The sequence below is a fragment of the Peromyscus leucopus genome, chromosome 1 (genome assembly GCF_004664715.2).
Source record: "Peromyscus leucopus breed LL Stock chromosome 1, UCI_PerLeu_2.1, whole genome shotgun sequence".
Lineage (NCBI taxonomy): Eukaryota > Metazoa > Chordata > Mammalia > Rodentia > Cricetidae > Peromyscus > Peromyscus leucopus.
Genome location: NC_051063.1, coordinates 179,433,101 through 179,455,710, shown reverse-complemented (window position 1 = coordinate 179,455,710; position 22,610 = coordinate 179,433,101). Strand labels below are relative to the sequence as shown.

Here is a 22,610-nt window from a genome sequence, read left to right as displayed (position 1 = left end):
CAGTTCCAGGTTATGGCCCATTATTTCAGGGAAGTCAAGTCAGGAACTTACATGTCACATCCACAGTCAAGAGCAGAAAGGAAGTATACATATGCATCATTATTTTCTTGCTTGCTCTGGGCTATCTTTCTTTCCCTTTATACTGATTCTGCCTAGGGAATAGTGACACCCACAATAGGCTGGATTTTTCCCCTCTCAATTAACAATCAAGAAAGGTTCCCACAGACATTCCCATATGCCAACCCAATCTATTACCCATTAAGACTCTTTTAGCAGGTATTCTGGCCCATGTCAGGTTGAAAGTTGAAATTAATCAGTGTAGTCCTTGTATGGTTTTCCACTAGAGTGAGTAGAGCTGACCTCCTTCTTTACATAGATCCTACCCCAGCAGTCCAGAGGTAAGGTTAATTTGACTATATCATCTGACACTCCATTGATTACCAAGGGTGATTTGACTGATATGGATATGGATATGATATGGATACTGATGTGGATATAATAAGGAACCCAGGAGGTTCCTTCCTCCCTAGCCACTCCATATGTGACTTTTCTGAGCTATATAATGGTTTCGAGAGGTTGACCTTCCTTCCTAGAGGAAGACAGTTACGCAGTCAAGAAGGTATGAATAGCTGCACCCTTCTCAAATATTCCCTGAAGACTAATGAGACCTCTAGCCTACGCCTTCTCTAACTCAGCTCTCCACATTGCAAGCACTATCTTCTCCACAACCTGAGCACATTATGGACTGAGTATCAGCATCTCGCTTGAGGACTCTTGTAATTACTTCCTCATTTGTCTTCCTGTACGTGTCATCTCCTCCTCCCATAGCTACCTGATAGAAATTTCTAGGACAAACATGATCATGTGATTTTCCTTCCTACTATAAATAGTGCACTCAGTCCGTAGTACCCCCAGATAACCCGCATCTCAATGTGTGTCTAGAGTTTTCATCATTCCCACATTCTGGAGTTGCATCTGTGATGAGGTAGAAGAGAAAGGTGGGTATGAGGCTCAAGCTTGGGGAGATAGTGGAAACAGGGTTTTTGAAATGATGAATTGTTTCCATCTGAATCGGCTCTCAGAGGCATGGGGAAGAGATCCCCCAATATTTGAGATCAGCCAGCCCATCCCTATATGGTAGTCTCTTGGTTGGCATTCCTTACTCTATGGATCCCCTTCCCTCAGCACCTGTGTTCCAGGCTCAGAGCTTGTAGTTTACTCTTGTTTTGCCTCCCCAGAGTCCTGGTTTGAATTCACCCCTCACCATGCTGGCTACCCTGCACTTGGGGCTTTCGTTCCCATCACACAGTTTGGAAGCAGATTTGAGAATGGAACACTGCTTAGTCCTGAGCCTGAGAGAGACTTGACTTACCTGAGAGGTCAGTACTGGGATCAGATGGAATTCCGAGGAGGTGAGAAGTCGATGTTGGGCAAGAATGACCTCTCTGAATGTCTGGCTCTGCCAGGCTTCTTCACTGCTAGGAGAAAAGGAGAAGTCTTGGGGTTTCCAGAGGAAACCTTCAGCATCTCCAGGGACTCCCTTGCTTGACAGATACCTGGTAACTTACTAAGTAGTCCAGGAGGCACCTGAATCTTAGGTTACAGCTTCTGATAAACAGATTTAGAATGTGAGTATGGGATTTATATGCAGTCCCACAAATAAAACACTCAGCACTGTACCCAGAGTGTGGTAGCAATTCAAAGATAGTTAAATCCCTATTTACTCAGCAAATGATTTTTGTTGTTGCTTTAGATTGGGGCTCATGTATCCCATTTTGGCCTTGAACTGACAGTGTGCCTGAGGCTAGTCTTGAACTCTTATTTCTCCTGTATCCATCTCCCAAGTGCTAGGATTATAGGTGTGCACCACCATGCCCAATCAGCATATAATTTTGAGATACACTATGAAGTCCTTCATGGGTACCTCCTTCTGCACAGATGGAAACAGAGCCAAGACTGAATCTGGCCCTTCCAACAATCCAGTCACTGAAGAAGGGCCTTTTGATGCCATCTCTGCACGTTATATATGTCTAATCTGTCTATAAGTCCTCCCCATTCCATTTCTAGGTTTTTAGAATCCACCCATACCCGTTCTTTCCCCCCAGCAGCAGCACTCACCGCTGAGCTATCATTGTCTGACACTATGAACCCCTCAGCTGTTCCCCACATTCCCATTCTGCTTCTGTCTATTACAGGCAACGAGACTCAAGTGTAATGTAACCCTATTGATCCACTTTAATTACAGAAAGTCTTAGTTTTATTTCTCTGTTCTTTACAGGTTTATGGGGAAGTGCTCTAGCTGATATTGAAGATATTAAGAAATATATTTGGGGTGAGTATTTGAGGGGACCCCAAGGGCCAAAGCCCAGAGATAGATCTTTTGTGTAAAGGAACTCACCTTCCATTTCCTTCGTGTGACAGATGAGACTACTGTCATTGTCCCTACAGTTACATTTCCTAAGGCCACTGCTTTCTCTCAAGCCACCTTGAGGCAGCAAGGATGGCTGCCCAGTGGCTGGGTGCAGGCTGCCTTGGCAACAGTGCTGTTTAATTACATATGACCTCTTTTCCCACCTTCTCTGCATCTTAGTTGCTCTGTCTACACCACACAGATGATGATAGCAGTAGTTGTAAGGGTTCAGAAAGTTAATTCTAAAGGACTAAAGATGGAGCCTGGTAGGTAAAAGCACTGGGAAACAATAGAAGTTATTATCTGTTCTAATACATCCTTACCCCAGCCTCAAGGGATGGATGCTGCAATCACCTGAATTTAAATTTTATTTATTTTGCCAGGCATGGTGGTGCACACTTTAATCCCAGCATTTGGGAGGCAGAGGCGGAAGTTCTCTGAGTTTGAGGCCAGCCTGGTCTGCATAGTGAGTTCCAGGGCAACCAGGACTGTCTCAAAATTTATTTATTTATTTTATGTACATGGATGTTTTGTCTGCATGTATGTCTGTGTACCACATGTGTGTCTGGTTGCTGCAGAGGCCAGATGAGGGCATTGAATCACCTGGAACTGGAGTTCTACATGGTTGAGAAATGTGTGTGCTGGGTATTGAGCCTGGGTCCTCTGGAAGGGCAGGCAGTACTCTTAACCACTGAATCATCTCCCAAGCCTTCAATTTTAATTTTTTTGAGAGCCACTGAGTTGTAAGAATGCCGAGTGACTTGTGTGTTCTCATCGTCAAGTGAGTACTGATGTAGGAATGGATAGAGGTTTGTGTCTGGAGCCACATCACAACTCTGACCAGTATGATATATGCTCTGGCCAACCAAATGCTCTGTGACATCGTTTCTCCCATAATTGAAACAACAATACCCCCCCCCTCCCCAGCCTCATGTATTAGAGGTGAGTTTTAAATGACCTAATATTTGTATGGTGCTTAGAGCAGAGCCTGGACCATAGTAATATTATCTCACGAATATATAATAACAATGATGTAACCAGACAGAATGAGTCTGCATCTTGGTGAGTGTGAAGCCAAAACTCAATAGCCAAAAGGTGACACAGTATAATAAAGAGGCATTACCTATTATCTGTATTGCTAAGTAGAGTCAGGCATTGATGCCAAAGTGATACCCTCTTCAAACAAAGGAAGTGTGAAGACTAGTTTGGGGAGGTCGTGAGTATTTGGGAAGGCATTTCAGGAGTGTGCACATACCTGGGCATACATAATTTAAGAGGCAGAGCTGTAGAAGTGGCTTAGTGGTTAAAGCATTTGCCATGCAAGTGTGAGGACTAGAGTTTGGGTCTCCATATCTTGTATAAATACCAGTTGGTCATGGCAGCCTGCCTGTAAATCCAGCCTTGGATGGCAGAGACATGGGATCCCTCGAGCAAACTAGCTACTAATATAGCCATATTGGTTAGCTCTGGGATTGATTGAGAGATCCCTGCCTCAATGAATAATGTAGGAAACAACAGAGGAGGATTCCTCTCATCATCTTTGAGCCTCCACACATACATACCACACACATGCACACACACATGATGTACACCACTAAGCCACTGCTACAGCTCTACCTCTTAAACTTCTGTTTCTGCCTCCCAAATGCTGGGATTAAAGTGTGCACCACCATGCCTTGCAAAATAAATAAAATTTATTTGGGTTAAAGATGGTGGGCAGGAATACTCTGGCTGTGCTAGCTTTCATGGTAAAGGTGGTAGGCCTCACTTAGTGCCACAGTGCTGGGCAGTTGTTTGTTGACTTTTTGTGAGCTGACCTGTTGTAGGCCCCAAGTAAAAAAAATTCTTTCTCCAAGATGTTAGCTGCAGCCAAAGTAAAGAATATTTTGAATATGAATAATATCTATAGGAATCTCTTATCTCCAAGGCTGCCTGCCTCACTGTAGCTGCTAACAGTAAAAATAATTACTGAAAGTTTATGCCCATAACTATTAATTCTTCATTTAATTCCATGGGCCAAACATATTCTGGGTCTATGTTTTAACATTGTTCCTTGAAAATAACATTCACCATGTGTTTGTTGATTAAAGACAAATTCAGTGAGTCTAGAACCAGGTGTGATGGCTCATATCTTTAATCCCAGTTCTCCAGAGGTAGAGGCAGATGGATCTCTGAGTTCTAGGCTACCTTTGTAGGGCCTGGTTTACAGAGAGTTCCAGGACAGGCAGGATTATACTGAGAAACACAGTCTTAAAACAATAAAACAAAAAACCAAACAAACAAACAAAAAAAAGAGAGTATCTCTTTCTAGCTTCCTTGTGGCTAAAGTTGGAGGTTGAGTCTTGCTTCATTTCCATAGTGGGCGTACGAGGATTGCTTTCTGGTGAAGAAGCCTTGATTTATAGTGGTGTGTAGTGTCCTATCCAATTTCAAGTTACCAATATGGGTTCATTGAAGGTAGAGTTGGAAGGAGAGCATGGAGTTAGGTCTTGAGATTCAGTATCAGCAAAAGCTCCAGCCTGTGGTAGCCAATCCTATAAAGGAACAGCCCTAGAGAAACTTGCCTTGGACACACTCAGTACTAGGAGTGATGGTGCAAGCCTGGAATCTCAGCACTTGGTAGGCGGAGGCAGGAGGATCAGGAGTTCAAGGTCATCTTCAGCTATGTAGTGAGTTTGAGACCAGTCTGGGTAACATGAGGCCCTGTCTTATAAAACTGAAAAAAAAAAAAAAGAAAAAAAAAACCCTCAACATCATAGCCATTGGCTTCATTGTACAGTTAAACATTTTTCATTTTTACTCTCTTGCAGACATGTTAAGGGATCTGAGAGAAAAATTGAAGCAGAAAGGTAAGCACCCTGTTTCGTTGTGAACCACATGGATAAGAAATTGAATAAGGCAGTCACAGATTATGCAGAATGTCATGCTATTTTTTTTTTGTTTTTTTTTTTTTTGGTTTTTCGAGACAGGGTTTCTCTGTGTAGCTTTGCGCCTTTCCTGGAACTCACTTGGTAGCCCAGGCTGGCCTCGAACTCACAGAGATCCGCCTGGTTCTGCCTCCCGAGTGCTGGGATTAAAGGCGTGCGCCACCAACGCCCGGCATGAAATGCTATTCTTATGTCACCTGCTCAGCTGTGCTGTGTGTGTGTGTGTGTGTGTGTGTGTGTGTGTGTGAGAGAGAGAGAGAGAGAGAGAGAGAGAGAGAGAGAGAGTGAGAGAGAGAGAGAGAGATATGCACGTACATGTGCTGTGCATGTGTGTGGAAGTCAGAAGATGATGTCTGGTACCATCTCAACCTTATGTGAACCTGGAGTTTGTTTATTGGCTAGACTGTCCAACAAGCCTGCAGGATGCTCCTATCTCCACCTCATTGCTGATTACAGGCGTGTGCTCCTGTGCCTGGCTTTTTAAGAAGGTGTTAGAGATCTGAACTCAGGTCCTCATGCTCGAGGAACAAGTGTTTTACTGATGGAGTCATCTCCCCAGCCCCACTCAGGAGTTTTTTTGACAGATGAGTCAACTGAGGATCCTGGATTGACAGAGAAATCATGATTGGAAATGTGTGTGTGTGTGTGTGTGTGTGTGTGTGTGTGTGTGTGTGTTCCTTCCAATAGTATGTAAAGGGGTAATGGTGGGAAAATCAGAAGCCTTGTTAAGAGGGCTCATGCCTCTGTGCTACATGGAACAAGGGAGGTGGCCTTCTGTTCTGTACCTGCCATTTGCCAGCCAAGGTGGGCATGGGAGGACCATCCAGGTCCTGGAATTGCATGTGGGAGCTTTGTAAGTAAAATACATGGAAGCTGGTCTGGGCACACACAGCAATGTCAGGAAAGGGAGATTTGTGTGGGGGAAGTCAGTGATGGTGTCTCCACACCCTCATGGGAGGCTACTTTTATCTCTGAGCAGAGGTTAAAGCAGCGACATGCATGGAATCTCCAGAGGTGCAGGTGGATGAGGCGCTCTTGGATTTAATGATGGCTTATGTCAAAGATCAGAATGACCCCAGCATCAAGGATAAGCTCCGGGCCCTGCAGCAGGTTCTGAGTGCTGAGAGAGGTTTGTGCATGAGGACACACTTGCAGACCACTGTGTGGCTGCTGAGGGGCTGGTGAGCATGAGGAAAGCAGGGTGTTGACACAGCCAGGTGGCCTGCCATAGCAATGTGGCCCTCTTTTCTACCCCCACCCTGTAAGTGAATGTGTGTGCCACTAAAGCTCTGCTGCCCGACCCTTCCTGAGCTGTCATAGCCTTCCCTAGAGGATGGAATGGTTTCTCTCAGAGGAAACTATTGCTCTACAACACAGTCACTGTCAGGTGACCACAAGTGATGAGGTGGAGTGGGCTAAACAGTGGCTCTTGGGAGATGGCATGGGTCCATCCTGCAGCGGGTCATCAGCTGGGTTTCTTGTAGCAGATGAGTTTGGCAAACAGAGATACATCTGGCTGGCTGAGATAGTCCAGAATTGGGATGAGATCTCTCCCAAGGAGAAGGAGCAGTTTCTGGAATATCTGTTGTACTGCTTAATGAGGCCACGAGAGCTTCATGAGGGCGCCAAGTCCAACTCGATGAGCCGGATTGAGGGTAAGAGTCAGCGCTATCAGCCTCCTCCTCTCGTGTCCCCACTGGTATCCATCACATTTTCTCATCCCTGTGACAGATCGTCTGACACAAGCAACTTAGAGTGGTTTATTTTGACTCACAGTTGAAGGACGTATTGTCTGTCCACCAGAAGGAGTGTGCAGCAGCTGGTCACATTGCCCCCCAGTCAGGAAGCAGAGAGAGAGAGAGAGAGAGAGAGAGAGAGAGAGAGAGAGAGAGAGAGAGAGAGAGAGAGGATAGATAGAGAAAGAAATACAAAAAGAGAGACAGAGAGAGACATAGAGATCAGGAAGAAGTGTGAGAGACAGATAGATGATAGAGACAGAGAGAGACAAAAAGAGAGACAGAGAGACATAGAGAGACATAAAGAGATAGTGACAGAGACAGAGAGGGAGACACTGAGAGACATACACAGATAGAAAAAGAAGCAGAGAGAGACATTTACAGAGACATGGGGAGACTGGGAGATGGAGGGAGACAGAAAGGGATACAGAGAGAAACAGAGGGAGAGAGAAGGGAGAGAGAGACAGAGAGAGAGAAAGTGGAGAGATAGGAGAGAGAAGGGAGAGACAGGAGAGAGAGGTGAGAGAGACACACAGAGAAATACACATAGAGACAGAGAGAGACACAGAAAGAGACACAGAGAGACAGAGACAGAGATGGAGAAATAGTTTAAGAAGATACTGTCCACATTGGCAGAAGGAGTGTGAGGCAGCTGGTTACATTGCCCCTCAGTCAGGAAGCAGAGAGAGAGAGAGAGAAAGAGAGAGACACAGATACAGAGATGCACAGAGATAGAGAGATAGAAATGTAGAGACAGAGAGACACAGAGAGAGCCAGAGAGGGAGACACACACAGAGAAAGAGACAGAGAGACACATGGAGGGACAGAGCTAGACAGGGAGAGAGAGACAGAGAGAAACAGAGAGAGAGGGAGTGAGATAGAGAGGGAGAAAAAGGCAGAGAGGGAGAAAGAGAGGGGAAGGGAGAGGGGAGAGAGAGAGACAGAAAGAGAGACAGAGAAAAAGTAAGAGAGAGAGATACTGGTGCTCAGCCACTTTTTCCTTTCTATTCAGTTGGGGGCCCAAGCTCCTGAGATATTGCTGTCTGCTTTAAGGTGGGTCTTCCATACTCAAACCCCTCTGTCACCTTGAAGGTCAGTGCTTCGCCAACACACACATCCCATGATGCTTACTTTGTACCTTTCAATTCCTGCGTCTAGGTTCAATCCAGGATGTTTTTACTTTTCTGAGTAAAACTGGAATTTGTTGTTGGAGGTGGGAGTGGGGAACTGTCTACAACTTCCTCTACAAACACGGTAAGAATACTCCCCCTTTTGTCTTCCTGAACTCTCATGGGCTGTGGTAAGCTGTGGAGGACTAGGGGCATGAGTGGTCTCAGCTCATCCCTTTCCTGGAGGTGTGGAGGTGGGGATGGCATGGTCCTCAACGGTCTGAATGGCAGAGCTTCTCCATGGTAGTGGTTCACAGTGAGAGTCACATAGTCTTTTTGGTATCAATAGAAGGCATGATAAGGCTCCTGAAATGTTGGTGTTTTCCTCTGACTCTGAAAAGGTGTAGACAACCATAGTTTATCCTTTCATGATCTGACCTTCATCATTCAGATAGAAGAGACACTAGCCTGTGGGGTACTCTTAGATCACTTTATAGTTTTTACAAACTTCTGTCTTGCTGTATGAATGCCTTCTTTCAAGACTATGCCAATCCCCAAACATTTAAAGTCCATTTACCACTCTTCCATGATAAGACTACATACTGCCAACATCTTGTGCCTTAATGGCTTTGTAGTTTAGGAAAAGGTGAGTTCCCTAGGAAGATGAGCTCCACAATGTTGTTAGCTTGGTCAGTACCATACATGGCTTGAGAAGTTGAATCACTCTATTTTTGCTGGTTATAACAAAATACCCCAGGCTGTGTGCTTTATAAAGAAAAAAAAGTTTATTTAACTCATAGCATTAGGAGATGAAAGTCCAAGATGAGGTGGCCCGATCTGTTCACCCTCTGTTTTGAGTGTTCCTGGTTGCAACATAATGTGATGGAGAAGCCATATGTAGAAGGGACATAGTCATAGGTGGATGGGCCTCATTGTATAAACACTTTGCTCTCTAAAGAGCTAATTTACTGCAACACAAATCCCTTCTAAGGCTGGTGCCTCCACATTCAAATAGATCCATCCGTTAAAAGGTTCCCCCACAGCACTTCACATTTTGAACCAATCTTCCAGTGCACGGGTCTCTGAGGAGCACACTCAAACCATGTCCAAACACCAGCAGAAGTGAACCCTAATTGGACATGGGTCTCTACTCACCTCTCGGAGACAACAGCTCTGTCTGCTCAAACTGCCTCCTGTTACCTACATTCTGACCTGAGATTAGACAAGTTCTTTTCCTGGTTTTAGGTAACATCACAGATGAGGCCATACAGAGCCGGGAGTTTCTGCATCTGGTGGACGCTGGTTTAGCCATCAACACTCCCTACCCGCTTGTTCTGCCTCCAGCTCGTGAAGCTCACCTCATCCTCTCGTTTGACTTCAGTGCTGGGGACCCGCTAGAGGTAACTGAAAGGAGGGAAGGAGATTTGTATTTGAGGGAAGGAGATGAGATGGCCTGGGCAGAGATGGGGCTGTGCAGGAAGGAACTCAGGGTCTGATTGGGAGCTGGACGTTGGGCAGTTGTTGTCTGGGGGCACTATGGCATGTACATCCCCCACATCATGCATAGGCACACATAATGATCATATATTTAAAAACTTTGAAGATACTTGCTGGCTGGCAGGATGGCTCAGCCAATAAAGGTGCTTGCTGCCAACATGAGTTCCATCCTCCAGACCCATGTGGTGGATCTCATAAGTTGTCTTCTGATGCCACACACACACTGTAGCACACACATGCACACACACACACACACACACACACACACACACTCACAGTACATTAAATATGAGTTTATGTATCTTATCTTTAAAATATACACACTTACAGCCGGGCAGAGACAGGTGGATCTCTGTGAGTTCGAGGCCCAACTGGTCTACAGAGCGAGATCCAGGACAGGCACCAAAACTACACAGAGAAACCCATCTCGAAAAAGAACCCCCCCCACAACACACTTACATAATATACATTTGCATCTCTTATGCAATGTATACATATATAAAAGTATATTTATGTTTGATTAAACTCAGATCATCAGTCTTGGTGGCAAATGTCTTTACCTGCTTAGTCTTAATGCTGGTGGGCAAAGATTTATATTTCACATTTACTTTTTTTTTTTTGCTGGCTGTGATACTTGGATCTGAAATGTACCCCAGAAGTTAATAATTTCTACCCCATGTGTTTGTACTTGATCCATAGGGTATAGAGATTGGAGAGTGTCAATTGGGGAGATACGCCTCGTGCAGTGTTCTCAGTCTTCCTAATGCTGTGACCCTTTAACACAGTTCCTCATGTTGTGGGGACCCCAATACAATCACTTTCATTGCTACATCATAACTGTCATTTTGCTACTGTTATAAATCCTAATGTAAATTTCTGATGACCTTCGGTGACCCCTGTGGAACTGTTATTCAACCTCTAAAGATGTCAACACCCATAGGTTGAGAAGCACTGGCTTAGTGGGAGGTTCCTAGTTCACTGGGCTCATGTTCTCAAAGGACAGCATGATCCTTTCAATTTCTGCTATCTGTCTGCCTTGTGAGGTGAGCAGTTTTGCTCTGTCATACACTCCCACCACGTAGCCGAGTGATCGTGACCTAGAACCTCCAAGCCTTGAACCCAAACCAACCTTTTCTCTTTGTAAGCCGATTGTGTTGGGTGTTTGCTACAGTAATGGAAAGTGGACTGACTTCCATGGTGACTATTAAGCTATTTAAAATCACATGCATGGCTGACTTTCCATTTCTGTTAGCCAGCAATGGAAACAAGCTTTCTCGGTCACCGTCCACCATCCCTGTGAGGTAGATGTTAAAGAGTCTTTCAGGGAGGAAATGAGATTGACTCGTTCTGAATATCTGTGGATGCCCCCTCATCTGAGCACATTGTCCTTCCTAAAGACCCCAAGGTTATTCTCAAGCCTAGAATAAATATTCATTGTCGCACAGTGAATGGGAGATGTCTTCTGTACAAAACCAAACCAAAAACAACCGTGTACTTTCCAGCCTCCTCCTGAGGTCTTTGCTGAGGTTCCAGTGTATCTCAAGGCTTCCTGTTCTCCCCTTCTCAGACCGTCAGGGCCACAGCAGACTACTGCCGATGCCATGCAATCCCTTTTCCTGAAGTGAGGGAGGATCAGCTGAAGGAATGGGCCAAAGCCCCAGAGAGCTGCTACATCCTCAGAGGGGAGACTGGACCTGTTGTCATGCATTTTACTCTGTTCAACATAAACAACTGTGGAGGTAGGTGTGGGAGGAAGAGCAGGGTAAGGAGCCATGGGATCCAGGCCTGGTGGGGCTGTATCTGAGGGATGCCTGGTCCACACTTCAACATCTAAAGCTCATCCTGTCTGCCCTGGGGCCTCCAAAAGGGTGTCATGTTTTCTGTTTCTGTCTTAGACATTTCAACCTGTTTCCTCCTTTTGTTGGGACGTTCTAGTCTAGCTGGATGTCTGGCTCCTTCTACCTGGGCACTCTACATTTACCATCTAGTCCTAGGTGAACAGTTCGAGGTGGAGCTCAGCATGTAGCATGGCCATCCTGTCAGTCTCAGCCCTGCTGTTTATCCCAGGTTATCTGGAGCTCTCTGCCACTCTGCCTTTGGGGTGGGGTTCCCTATAAGTGATAAAGTATAAAGCCTGTCTCTTTCTTTCTGTAGATAGTGTCTCACTATTGTTGCTGAAGCTGGCTTTGAGCTCAGGATCCCCTTCCTTCAACCCTCCAGTGCTGACATTGTGCCCATCGCTTTACCTGTTCCTTTCTACTGGCCTTTGTTTTGCTTTAAAGATTTATTTTTGTTATTTCCAGTTTTGTGTATGTGTGTTTGTCTGTCTGTCCATGTGAGTGCAGATGCCCAAGGAGGACAGAAGCATTGGATCCTTTGGTTATGAATCACCTGACATGGGTGCTGGATATTAACTCCAGTCCTCTGAAAGAGCAGTATGAGATCTGTCTAGCTATATCTCCAGCCCCCATTAAATTTATTTCTAAGGCAGAGTCTCACTGTGAAGTTTAGCCTTAGCTCAAACTCATAATCTTGGTCTCCAAGTGTTGCTATGATATGTGTACACTACCAGGCCCCGCTAGTGTATGTGCTTTCTTACTTCTTTTAGTTTTTTTGCAAAGATGTTTTATTTTTATTTTATGTGTATGGATGTTTTGTTTGCATGTATGCATGTACACCGTGTGTGTGCCTGGTGCCCAAGGAAGCCAGAAGAGGGCATCAGATCTTTTGGAACTGGAGTTACAGATGGTGTGAGCCACCATGTAGGTGCTAGGAACTGAGCCCATTCTCTCTGGAAGAGCAGTTATTATTCCTAAGTGCTGAGTTATCTCTCCAGCCCTCTCTCTTCCTTCCTTTAACAAATATTTATTAGTTACCTATATTGGCCATTGTTCCCGGCAATACAGGTTAATATGAAAATGGAGGCATTTTTTTCTTCCTTGTGTAGGTATGGAGAACAGATAGTAAAACACATGCTTCACTTCATAAAGTGATATACCAACATCTCTTTATTTATAAAGCCAAGTGTGCCAGCTGGATTTGGGTCACAAACATAGTTTACCAGCTCCTTTCATAAACGGACACAATCCTAACTTGACAAATGTTCTTCTTGGTTTGGTTCTATTTCAGATGACATTGAGACGTGGAGAAAGAAATATGACACAATGAAACTCTCTGACTCCTACACACCAGATCTGGTGGAAGATTTGCTGAGAGTGTCTAAGGAAAATGTCCAGATGAACAAGGATAATATCCTCAATGAGATGAGGAAAATAGCTGTGTGAGTATCAGGCTGTATCAGCAGCTGTAACGGCCCTGACCTCTGAGTTGGATCTAGGGAATATCTATTGCAGAGCTAACTTTCAGTACATCTGGTGGGAGGATTATAGGTGTGGCTGGCAATTGAGCTCCTGCATAGAATCCCCCAGTGAGGGTCTGAGGGTATGACTCAGTAGTAGAGGCCCTGCCTAGAAACCCTCAGCAAAGGGCTGGTGGTATGGTTCAGTGGTAGATGCCCTGCCTAGAATTCTCCAGTGAGGGGTTGGGAGTGTGGCTCAGTTACAGGGTACTTGTTTAGTGTATATGGGACCCTGGGTTCCATCCTCTGTAATAAAGTAAAAATTTATGGGAAGAGAGAAACTGTTTCTTACCATTGGAGCTTGCATCTGTGTATGGGAGAAGATAGGCAGTGGACGGTGTTGGAGTGAGTGGCTTTCTGAAGCACAAAGCAGAGTGGACTAGGTTGCTATGACTATTGGTGCTTGCTTTGGGGACCAAATGTCTGATGGTTTTCTAATAACCTAAGAGTATGCACTGAATGGACACCTATCACAGCTCTTCACAGCTGACATTGAGTCCCCAATCACTGCCCCTGGCCCCAGAAATGTCTGTCAGATGACATCAGAGCTGCTTTTCATTCCACTCTCAGGAAACCTGTCACCTTCCCAGGGGTGACTAAGGAGGACTGCTGGGGAGACACAGTGCAGCATGCCCAACGCTCTCGGACTGTGGAGATCAAGATGTCCAACAACACGGACATAACATTCAGTGAGCCCTTGTAAGTTTCATCCTTGTCTTGTCCTCCCAAGTCCTGACCTAGGTTATCCCTGTGCCTCATCTGTGATCGGTGGGCCTCTCTGCAGGGGCTCAGTGTGTGATGGCAGATTAGATAGACGCAGCCAGTTCAAGCCTCAGCTTCCCTTCTATGAAGATTTCACAGCAAGTGCGCTGAAAGTTTGTAATGCTCTTACTTTAAAAAATTATCTTATATGTATACACACTTTGTCCTGCGTGTATGCACATGCACTGTGTGTGCAGTGCCAGTGGAGGCTGGAAGAGGGCATGGGATCCCCTGGAACTGGAATTACAGATGGTTGTGAGCTGCCGTGTGGGTGCTGGGAATCAAACCCAGGTCCTCTGAAAGAGCAGCAAGTGTTCTTAACTATCAAGCCACCAATCTTACTTTAGAAAATGTAATGTTTTTACTTTTTCTTTGAGAATTTCATACGTGTATATGATATATTTTGATTATATTTACTCTCCAAACCCTCTCCAATTTTTCTCAGATACACTCCAGGTCCCTCTCAAGACTTCATGTCCAGTTTTTTTTTTTTTTTTTTTTTATAACCCACTGAATTCATTTGGTGCTACCCATATGTGTGTGGGTTTGGGGTCATCCACTGAGCTTGATCTGTAGACCTAACAGGATGACATCCCTAAAGAAAATAGGTTGCTGTAGTCAGAAGTTTTCTCCGGTCCTTCTCAGCCCTGCATTTGGGACGAATCTCTCCCTCCTGTGTCCTGCAGCCACTTGGTCCCAAGTGAACACACAGAGGCTTATATTATTTACAAACTGTATAGCTTAATGGCTCATGATTCTTGCTCGTTAGCTTTTATACCTTAAATTAACCCATTTCTATTAATCTATGTTTTGCCACATGTTCTGTGGCTTACCAATCTGCTGGCATGGTATTCCTCCAGAGGCAGCTGGCGTCTCTTCCTCTCCTTTTCTTCTTCATGTCTATCTGCTTAGATTTCCACCTGCCTCTAAGCTGCCTTGCCAAAGGCCAATGCAGCTTTATTTATCAACCAATCAGAGCAACACATATTCACAGCATACAGAAAGACATCCCACAGCAGGTTACTATGGCTGTTGGTGCCACCTTGGGGACCAAATGTCTGATGGTTTTCTAATAACCTAAGAGTATGCACTGAATGGACACCTATCACAGCTCTTCACAGCTGACATTGAGTCCCCAGTCACTGCCCCTGGGCCCAGAAATGTCTGTCAGATGACATTCAGAGCTGCTTTTCATTCCACTTCAGGAAACCTGTCACCTTCCCAGGGGTGACTAAGGAGGACTGCTGGGGAGACACAGTGCAGCATGCCCAAAGCTCTCAGACTGTGGAGATCAAGATGTCCAACAACACGGACATAACATTCAGTGAGCCCTTGTAAGTTTCATCCTTGTCTTGTCCTCCCAAGTCCTGACCTAGGTTATCCCTGTGCCTCATCTGTGATTGGTGGGCATCTCTGCAGGGGCTCAGTGTGTGATGGCAGATCAGATAGATGCAGCCAGTTCAAGCCTCAGCTTCCCTTCTATAAAGATTTCACAGCAAGTGTGCTGAAAGTTTGTAATGCTCTTACTTTAAAAAATTATCTTATATGTATACACACTTTGTCCTGCATGCATACATGTGCACTGTGTGTGCAGTGCCAGTGGAGGCTGGAAGAGGGCATGGGATCCCCTGGAACTGGAATTACAGATGGTTGTGAGCTGCTGTGTGGGTGCTGGGAATCAAACCCAGGTCCACTGAAAGAGCAGCAAGTGTTCTTAACTATCAAGCCACCAATCTTACTTTAGAAAATGTAACATTTTTACTTTTTCTTTGAGAATTTCATACATGTATATGATATGTTTTGATCATATTTACTCTCCAAAACCCTCTCTAATTCTTACCAGATGCTCCCAGATCCCACTCCAGACTTCATGTCCAATTTTTTTAAATAACCCACTGAGTTCATCTGGTGCTACCCACATGCATGTGGTTATGGGGTCATCCACTGGAGCTTGGTCTGTAGAGGTACCAGGATGACATTCCTAAAGAAAATAGCTTCTCTCTCTGCCAGAAGCTGTCAGTTTTCTAAGTAGCTCCTTATGTAGGGGTGTGGGCTTGTGTGCCCCTCCCCAAACCATTAGGGGCTATGGACTGGCTTGATCTTGTGCAGGTAACCACAGCTGCTGTGAGTAGTTGAATGCAGCATTCCTGCCCAGAGCAATCTTATCTTTTGAGGACCTGCTTGTCTTTCATCCTCTTGTGGGTTTCCTTTAGTGGAAGGAGTTGCCACTGGCTTGATGGTGGGACATTCCTCCCCCAGTGTGAGCACCATGTCATGTGGCAGAGGTGAACATAGTTTCCCACAGCTGCCTGTGGTCACAAGCAATGAACTTGGTTTTCTTGTTATCAAGCACTTAAATGGTGCATGGGTGAATCAGGGTTGCAAAGCACAGGGAAAGAGTGCTAGCCATGGTGTCTGTGGGAACAGACTTCCATATAAAGGGAAACCACATCCGAAGAATCTGGAGTAGAATGACTTTAACCTATTGAATAAGGAAGAGGAACGCTATTAGCGTGGCTCAGTGTGAAGATGCAGAAAACATGGAATACAATATGATGTGGCTTCTGACAGGTCTAATATTTGATGTAGACTGAATCATTAACTCCTTGCCTCAATCTGAACAGTTGTCCCTAGACTCGACATCATTAGATACACAGATATTTACACAACAAGCATAGGTGGTGGGAACATCCCTTAGGCAGTGGAGTTGAGATTAAAAGTAGGTATTCTTGTGGAATAAGGAACTTCCTTTCTTTGAACCCATGCATAGTCTATAGAGGCCTCTAGATCTATTTTTCTTTAACATGCAAGGCCACCTGCTTAGAACAATAGTGACCTGTAATTCCTCTTTCCCAGATACTACTTGCAGAGTGGGCATGTACTAGTGGACCCACCACCTCTGCTGTCTCCAGAGTCCACTATCAACTGTTCCTTTGTGAAGAAGAGCTCCAGCTTCCAGGGCACTGTGGGCATACTGGTCTACCAGGGCCCAAGTGTTCACTTGGCATTGCTGTTCTCTGTTCCCTTCAACTATGCCCTTCACAGAATTGAGTTTGCCTTAGCCATCATAACTGAGCCAGTCTCCAGAGACCTGGAGAGCGTCTTTGATGACATCATTCAGGGCAAAGGGTCTCCGGAGCTAAAGGCAGCAAAGTGTGATCTTCAGATTCCTCATGGGACCCTGAAGCTGGAACACGATTCCTTGATCATCAGAGCCACAATGTCCAACATCCATGTGGCTAAACTGGATGTAGTGGTTGAGACCAAAAAAGCTCCTTAAAAGTCTCTTTCCTCCATCCATAGCTGCTCGTCTTATACTTCTAGTCACATTGCTTGGCTCTGTAAAAAGAGAGACCTCAACTGAAATCATGGTCCGTCTCTGCAGAGCCAAGGAACTCTAAGAAGACAACTATTCTGTAAATGCTTGCTGCTTGACCAACAGATTGATGATGCATTTCTTAGTCTCTCAGCACCCTCCTGCATCCTGTGTCACCCATGATGTCTCCTTTATTCTTCATTCCCTGCCATGCTGGTGTGGCTTGCCTTCCACACTTTTCTCCCTCAACAACTTCCCTTCCATCTGCTTTAGATAGATACCTTCATTGTCTGTCTTGTCTGCTGCCTCACCCTTCCTTTCTACTCCTTCCACTAGTAAATCAGTGGTCAGGCTTGATGGCTCTGCATCTGACTTGGGTCCTGGTCCCACGATTTGCTCACTATCAGAACACAGGCAAGTCCTTTCACATGTGAGCCTTACTTTCATCATCTGTGGAGTAGGTAATTGTGTCTGTGTCCTGGGAGGCTCATATCAATTAAGTCCTAAGACCTTAGACCAGCTCTGGTAAAGGCAAAGTTTTCAAGAGGCATTACTTGTTATTTTTTTTCCAAGCCAATATTCTTTTCTTTTGATTAAAACATTGTAATTTTTAGATGGTGTATAAGATAATTGGGTTCATCATGCCTTTCTATAGCCATAGATAATTGTATTTGTTAATATTTGTTCCCCATTACCTCCCTTTGGCCCTACTTCCTTCTCATGTGGGTCTCCTTCCTCCCTCCAAAAAATCCTCTCCTGCTCTTGTGTCATATGTATGTGTGCATAAATATGTATTTTAACCTCAATTTTGCATATAAAAGAAGACATGCAATATTTGTCTTTTTTCTCTCCTAATTTCCCTCTTGTCATCTATCTCTTTGGACTTCTCTCCTGACACCAAATTGTCCCTCTTTCACTTTTACAACATACGTAATACATAGAGATAGATAAGACAAAGAAATAGATAGGTGATAGATGATAGATATGAGGCATATAGATAAGATAGATAATTAGTAGATAGTTCAAGGTAGATAGTTAAGATAGACAGATGATAAATAGATGACAGAAGAATGATAGTAGGTAGATACTGAGATAGCTGTTACACTTAGGAAGGAAAACATGATAGTTGTCTTTTTGAGGCTGGGTTATTTTGCTTAACATGATGGACTCCAGGTCTGTTCATTTCCCACAAACAATGTAACTTCACTCTTCTTGATGGCTCAATAAATGTAAAGACTGCTTTGAGTTGAATTGTTTATTTCTTCTAAAAAGTAGGTGCCATACCTCATGTGCTTATAGAGATGACATTAAAAGGAAATGGGGAGTTTTCAGATGTGAACAAATTAAGATGAGATGACTAGGGTGGGTGCTAATCCACTATGAACATGGTTGCTGGTAGCAATGGCCATATTAGAGGTGCAGCAGATGGCAACCCAAGTTCAGATGTCAGTCCACCAGAAGAATATCTCTGGTGGATATGTCTCATTCAAGTAGCACTTAATGAGAATACAGACTCCAGACTGTATTTTGCTTCTGTTGTCTTCCTGCATACTTGCTGCTGCTATGTATGCAGTGTGGGGAGTTCCCCACTGCCTGTATTATTATGTATTTATCTCATTAATATATTTCATCTATTGGGCATTTACATCTGTGGATGGTCAGGAAGGTGATTTCTGCTTAAGCTGGGTAATTTTGATGAATAGAAATAATATTAGTATATTTTTCATAAGTAGGCCTGTTGTTTCATGAGGACTGTGAGATACTTAGGACCTGTTTTATATCATAGCTCATGCTGACATTGGAAAATAGTTGTATCTGCCCAGCTCTAAGACAGCTTTCATACCATTAGCTGATTTAATGCTTCAAAGTAACTTTAGATTAAGTTCAGGTGTCTTGCTAATGGATTTTTAGATAAACATCCCCTGTCTTAGTTCACAAGGACATACGAGCTCCCTGGCTAGGTTGTATATACAAAAAGCCCAATTATTACTAGCTAGCAAATGATTTAGTCCTTGCACCCATTCCTGGCCTCAATTTGTGAAAATATATTCTGACTAGTCAAGGCTACAGAAAATAGCTTGACTGTATAGCCCATAATGTGGGCTGTGGATGTTTTTAGATAATTAGAAGTTACACGCAGGACAGAAAAATGGCGCACACCTTTAATCCCAGCACTCGGGAGGCAGAGGCATGTGTATCTCTGTGAGTTCGAGGCCAGCCTGGGCTACCAAGTGAGTTCCAGGAAAGGCGCAAAGCTACACAGAGAAACCCTGTCTCGAAAAATCAACCAACCAACCAAACAAACAAAAAAACAAAACAAAACAAAAAAACAAAAACAAAAAAACAAAAAACCCCAAAAAATGTATTTTAAAACTTAAAAAAACTTTTAATGTCACTATGCCTTGGAGAATGCCAAAGTGAGCTCATATTAAGAAAATTAAGGTACACCTGAGTTCCAACTAAAGCATTTATGGCACGTCTCTCTGTAAACACTCCTAGTCTACAAGTTTAAAAATATAGGATAGCCAGGCAGTGGTGGCACACGCCTTTAATCCCAGAACTCAGGAGGCAGAGCCAGGCGATCTCTGTGAGTTTGAGGCCAGCCTGGTCTACAGAGCGAGATCCAGGATAGGCACCAAAACTACACAGAGAAACCCTGTCTCAAAAACAAAACAAAACAAACAACACCCAAAGATATAGGATATATGCACAAATTTCTTATTTTTCTTAAACTCCTCAGTAGTTTAGCTTTATCTCTAGATAAATAAAAATAACTGGTTCTTTCCTTAAAGCTGCAGCTGTGAGATTACAGCCCACCAATTAGGAAGCTGAGATTTATTGCATGTGTGTTGTTGGGATGACTGTCTCTTATCATTTACTTAAGGAATGGAATGTGACCTTAAAATGTAACTCCTATATTCAACTTGAAAGAGTCTGTTGAATATATATATGTATATATATCTATATATATACATATATAGATATAGTTATAGCTGTGAAGAATAAAGAGATAGAGAACAACATGAGAGAATAAGAAAAAGTGACCATCAGAATAAGTGTGAATGTGGTTCCTTCCCTAAAAGCCCTTGGATAGAAAAAAGTCTTAGCTTCATGACACTGTGGATTCCTTGCAAGCCCTGTGTGCAGCCTTGGAGCTGGTTCTCTAAGATTGCAATACATTGTCCTCACAGGAGGAGAATTTGAACATGTAGATAGATGTGCACACAAGTACTGGACTATGATACCATGAAGGGAGAGGTTGCCATGATGCACACACGAGGCAAGGGATACCAAAAATGGCCAGTGGATGATCAGTTGTCACAATACTGACATCTGGGGTAAAAGGTCTGGGCTCAGAATCCTGTGTTGCAATGTCCATATCTTCTTGGTCTCCTCCAAGTTCAGTTGGGTTCTCAATCATTCCTCCACTGTGTGGCCTTGGTGTTTTGAAGGGTTCAGAGTAGTTGCGTTAGTAGTTTTGATAGCTGGCTATCAAATGATTGAATTCAGGCAAATCATAAAAGTGATGAATGCTGTGTCATGCAGAAAAAATTGTTCATGTGTGTGCATGGGAGCATGTGCCTGCACATATGCTTGCAGAGGCCAGAGGTGGACATCTGGTATTCTGCACTATCATTATTCACCTTATTCCTTTGAAACAGGATCTACCAACTGAATTTAGAGCCGGACTGGTGACCTGCAAGCTCCAGTGATCTTCCTGTCTCTGTGTTCATAAACATTCATAAGGTCATGTCTAGTTTTTGTGTTAGTGCTGAGATTACGCTTGCAGAGCAAGTGTTCTGAGTCCATCCCACTTTGTCCTTTATGCGTCTTATTAGGAGATACATTATTCTGTTTTGTTAAACCAGTCAGGATATTCATTTTGATCACTTAAGATATGCCCACCAGAGACTTTCACATTTACACATTATTTTCAAATTTACCAGCACATTCATGGAATTCCATGGTGCTGAATTATAGGTTCTTCTGGCATATTCCATGACTGTCTGAGCAATCTCTTGCTTTCTGGCATAAGATGCCTCAGTTTGGGGGAGGGTAGGGACACTCATATTATGTGACCTACCTGTTCCAGTTTGACTTCCAGTGGCTGTGATGTAACATCCAAATACTATATCCACTGAAAGGAACCAAGGCCCCTTGAAGAGTAGTGGAATCCATGTATAGAAAAGGATATGCTCTTTCTACTGAGGCATCCAGAAGGAACAAGAGAAAAGATAAGTAGAGGATGAGTGAGTGTCCTGCTCTTCATCTTGTGCACATTCACTTCTTAGAGCTTAGTGTTTGTTGTGTAGCAATTTTCTTCTGGAAAGAGGAAGGAGGCCTATAAGACTCACGAAGCTTTCAAACCTTTGAGTCTCAGGAAGCTCATGAATCTTACAAGACTAAGGCATCTCAGATCATTACATGATTCACAAGGTTTCTCTCCAAGGTTATACAAGTCTTAAGCAATTTCTAGTGATGAGAGGACTCTTCAGTGGAAGTGCTTGCAAGTTGTGTAGGGATTTTTCAGCATGTGGCATTCATAAATCATTACCCACGCTGGGATGGGCTTTTTGGCTATACAGCTACATCTGGGTCACAACCCATTGCTTATATTCCTGTAGGCAGCACCAATAAACTCAGAGATTCACCAAATGAAACTTGGGTGGAATAATTTCTTTGGTTGATTGCTATTGCCTTATCTTAGGGACAATACACATGTATTTATGTCTTATTAAGTCACACAAAACTCATGTCAATTGATCCCTTTTTTATTTTTGTGTATTCTTTGGCAATTTCCTATATGTATACAATATATAATGAGCATATCCACACCAAATTTCCCCTTCCCACTCCTGCTGGACACCTCTTAACACTTTCCTTCTCTCTGTGTGTCTCAAAATCCACTGCTAACTGATCTTGTTGACTTGATCTTGTGCAAGTAACCATAGGTACAGTAAGTGCATGAGTGAAATGGCCATGCCATGTCCAGAAGACAGTATTTCACAGTACTTTTCTCATCCTTTGGTGCTTACCTTCTCTCACTGCTACTCCTTAATGTTTCCTGAGCCTTGAGGAAGGGGTTGATAGCAATGTCCTATTTAGGGCTGGACACTCAACAAACATTTATTCTCAGCACTTGACCAGCTCTTGTCTCTGCATTAACAGCTGCCTACTGAAGAGAGAAGCTTTTCTAGTCAAGGTCAAGTGCAGCACTAAATATTTGGAAGGCAGTTTGGCAACGTATCTATTTAGCAAAACAACAGTATGTAGGCTCCCCTTAAGATCTATGACCTTCTGGTATCAAGGATTCTTGCACCCTGCTCCTTTGAGCACATGAATGACTTAGGAAATACCACATCCATCCTTTCTATCTTTCAGTCTCCAAAGGTCAGGCTTAGATGAGTGTTCAAAATGCTTGTTGGAACAGCAAATGAGCGAAGGCTTCAGTCTAATCCCCATATCAAAATGTACTATCCAATTCCATTCTGGGG

At 43.8% G+C, this 22,610-nt stretch overlaps 1 protein-coding gene across 8 annotated transcripts in view; it reads left to right on the top strand.

Annotated features, from left to right (window-relative positions):
- Pla2g4c (phospholipase A2 group IVC) overlaps positions 1-18,366 on the top strand; it is a 39,672-nt gene extending 21,306 nt beyond the window's left edge. For 5 of the 8 annotated variants that reach the window (XM_028884914.2, XM_028884915.2, XM_028884912.2 and 2 more), the window contains 12 exons: positions 1,239-1,379; positions 2,279-2,332; positions 5,221-5,259; positions 6,317-6,466; positions 6,690-6,992; positions 8,232-8,327; positions 9,428-9,582; positions 11,247-11,418; positions 12,809-12,959; positions 13,608-13,736; positions 15,005-15,133; positions 16,656-18,366. In XM_028884914.2, coding sequence (XP_028740747.1) covers positions 1,239-1,379; positions 2,279-2,332; positions 5,221-5,259; positions 6,317-6,466; positions 6,690-6,992; positions 8,232-8,327; positions 9,428-9,582; positions 11,247-11,418; positions 12,809-12,959; positions 13,608-13,736; positions 15,005-15,133; positions 16,656-17,079 — 1,943 coding nt within the window. In that variant the 3' untranslated portion in view covers positions 17,080-18,366. The remainder of the gene's footprint in view (positions 1-1,238; positions 1,380-2,278; positions 2,333-5,220; positions 5,260-6,316; positions 6,467-6,689; positions 6,993-8,231; positions 8,328-9,427; positions 9,583-11,246; positions 11,419-12,808; positions 12,960-13,607; positions 13,737-15,004; positions 15,134-16,655) is intronic. The other 3 variants (XM_028884917.2, XM_028884918.2, XM_028884916.2) reach the window with 3 other exon arrangements.
- Positions 18,367-22,610: the final 4,244 nt, after the last annotated feature.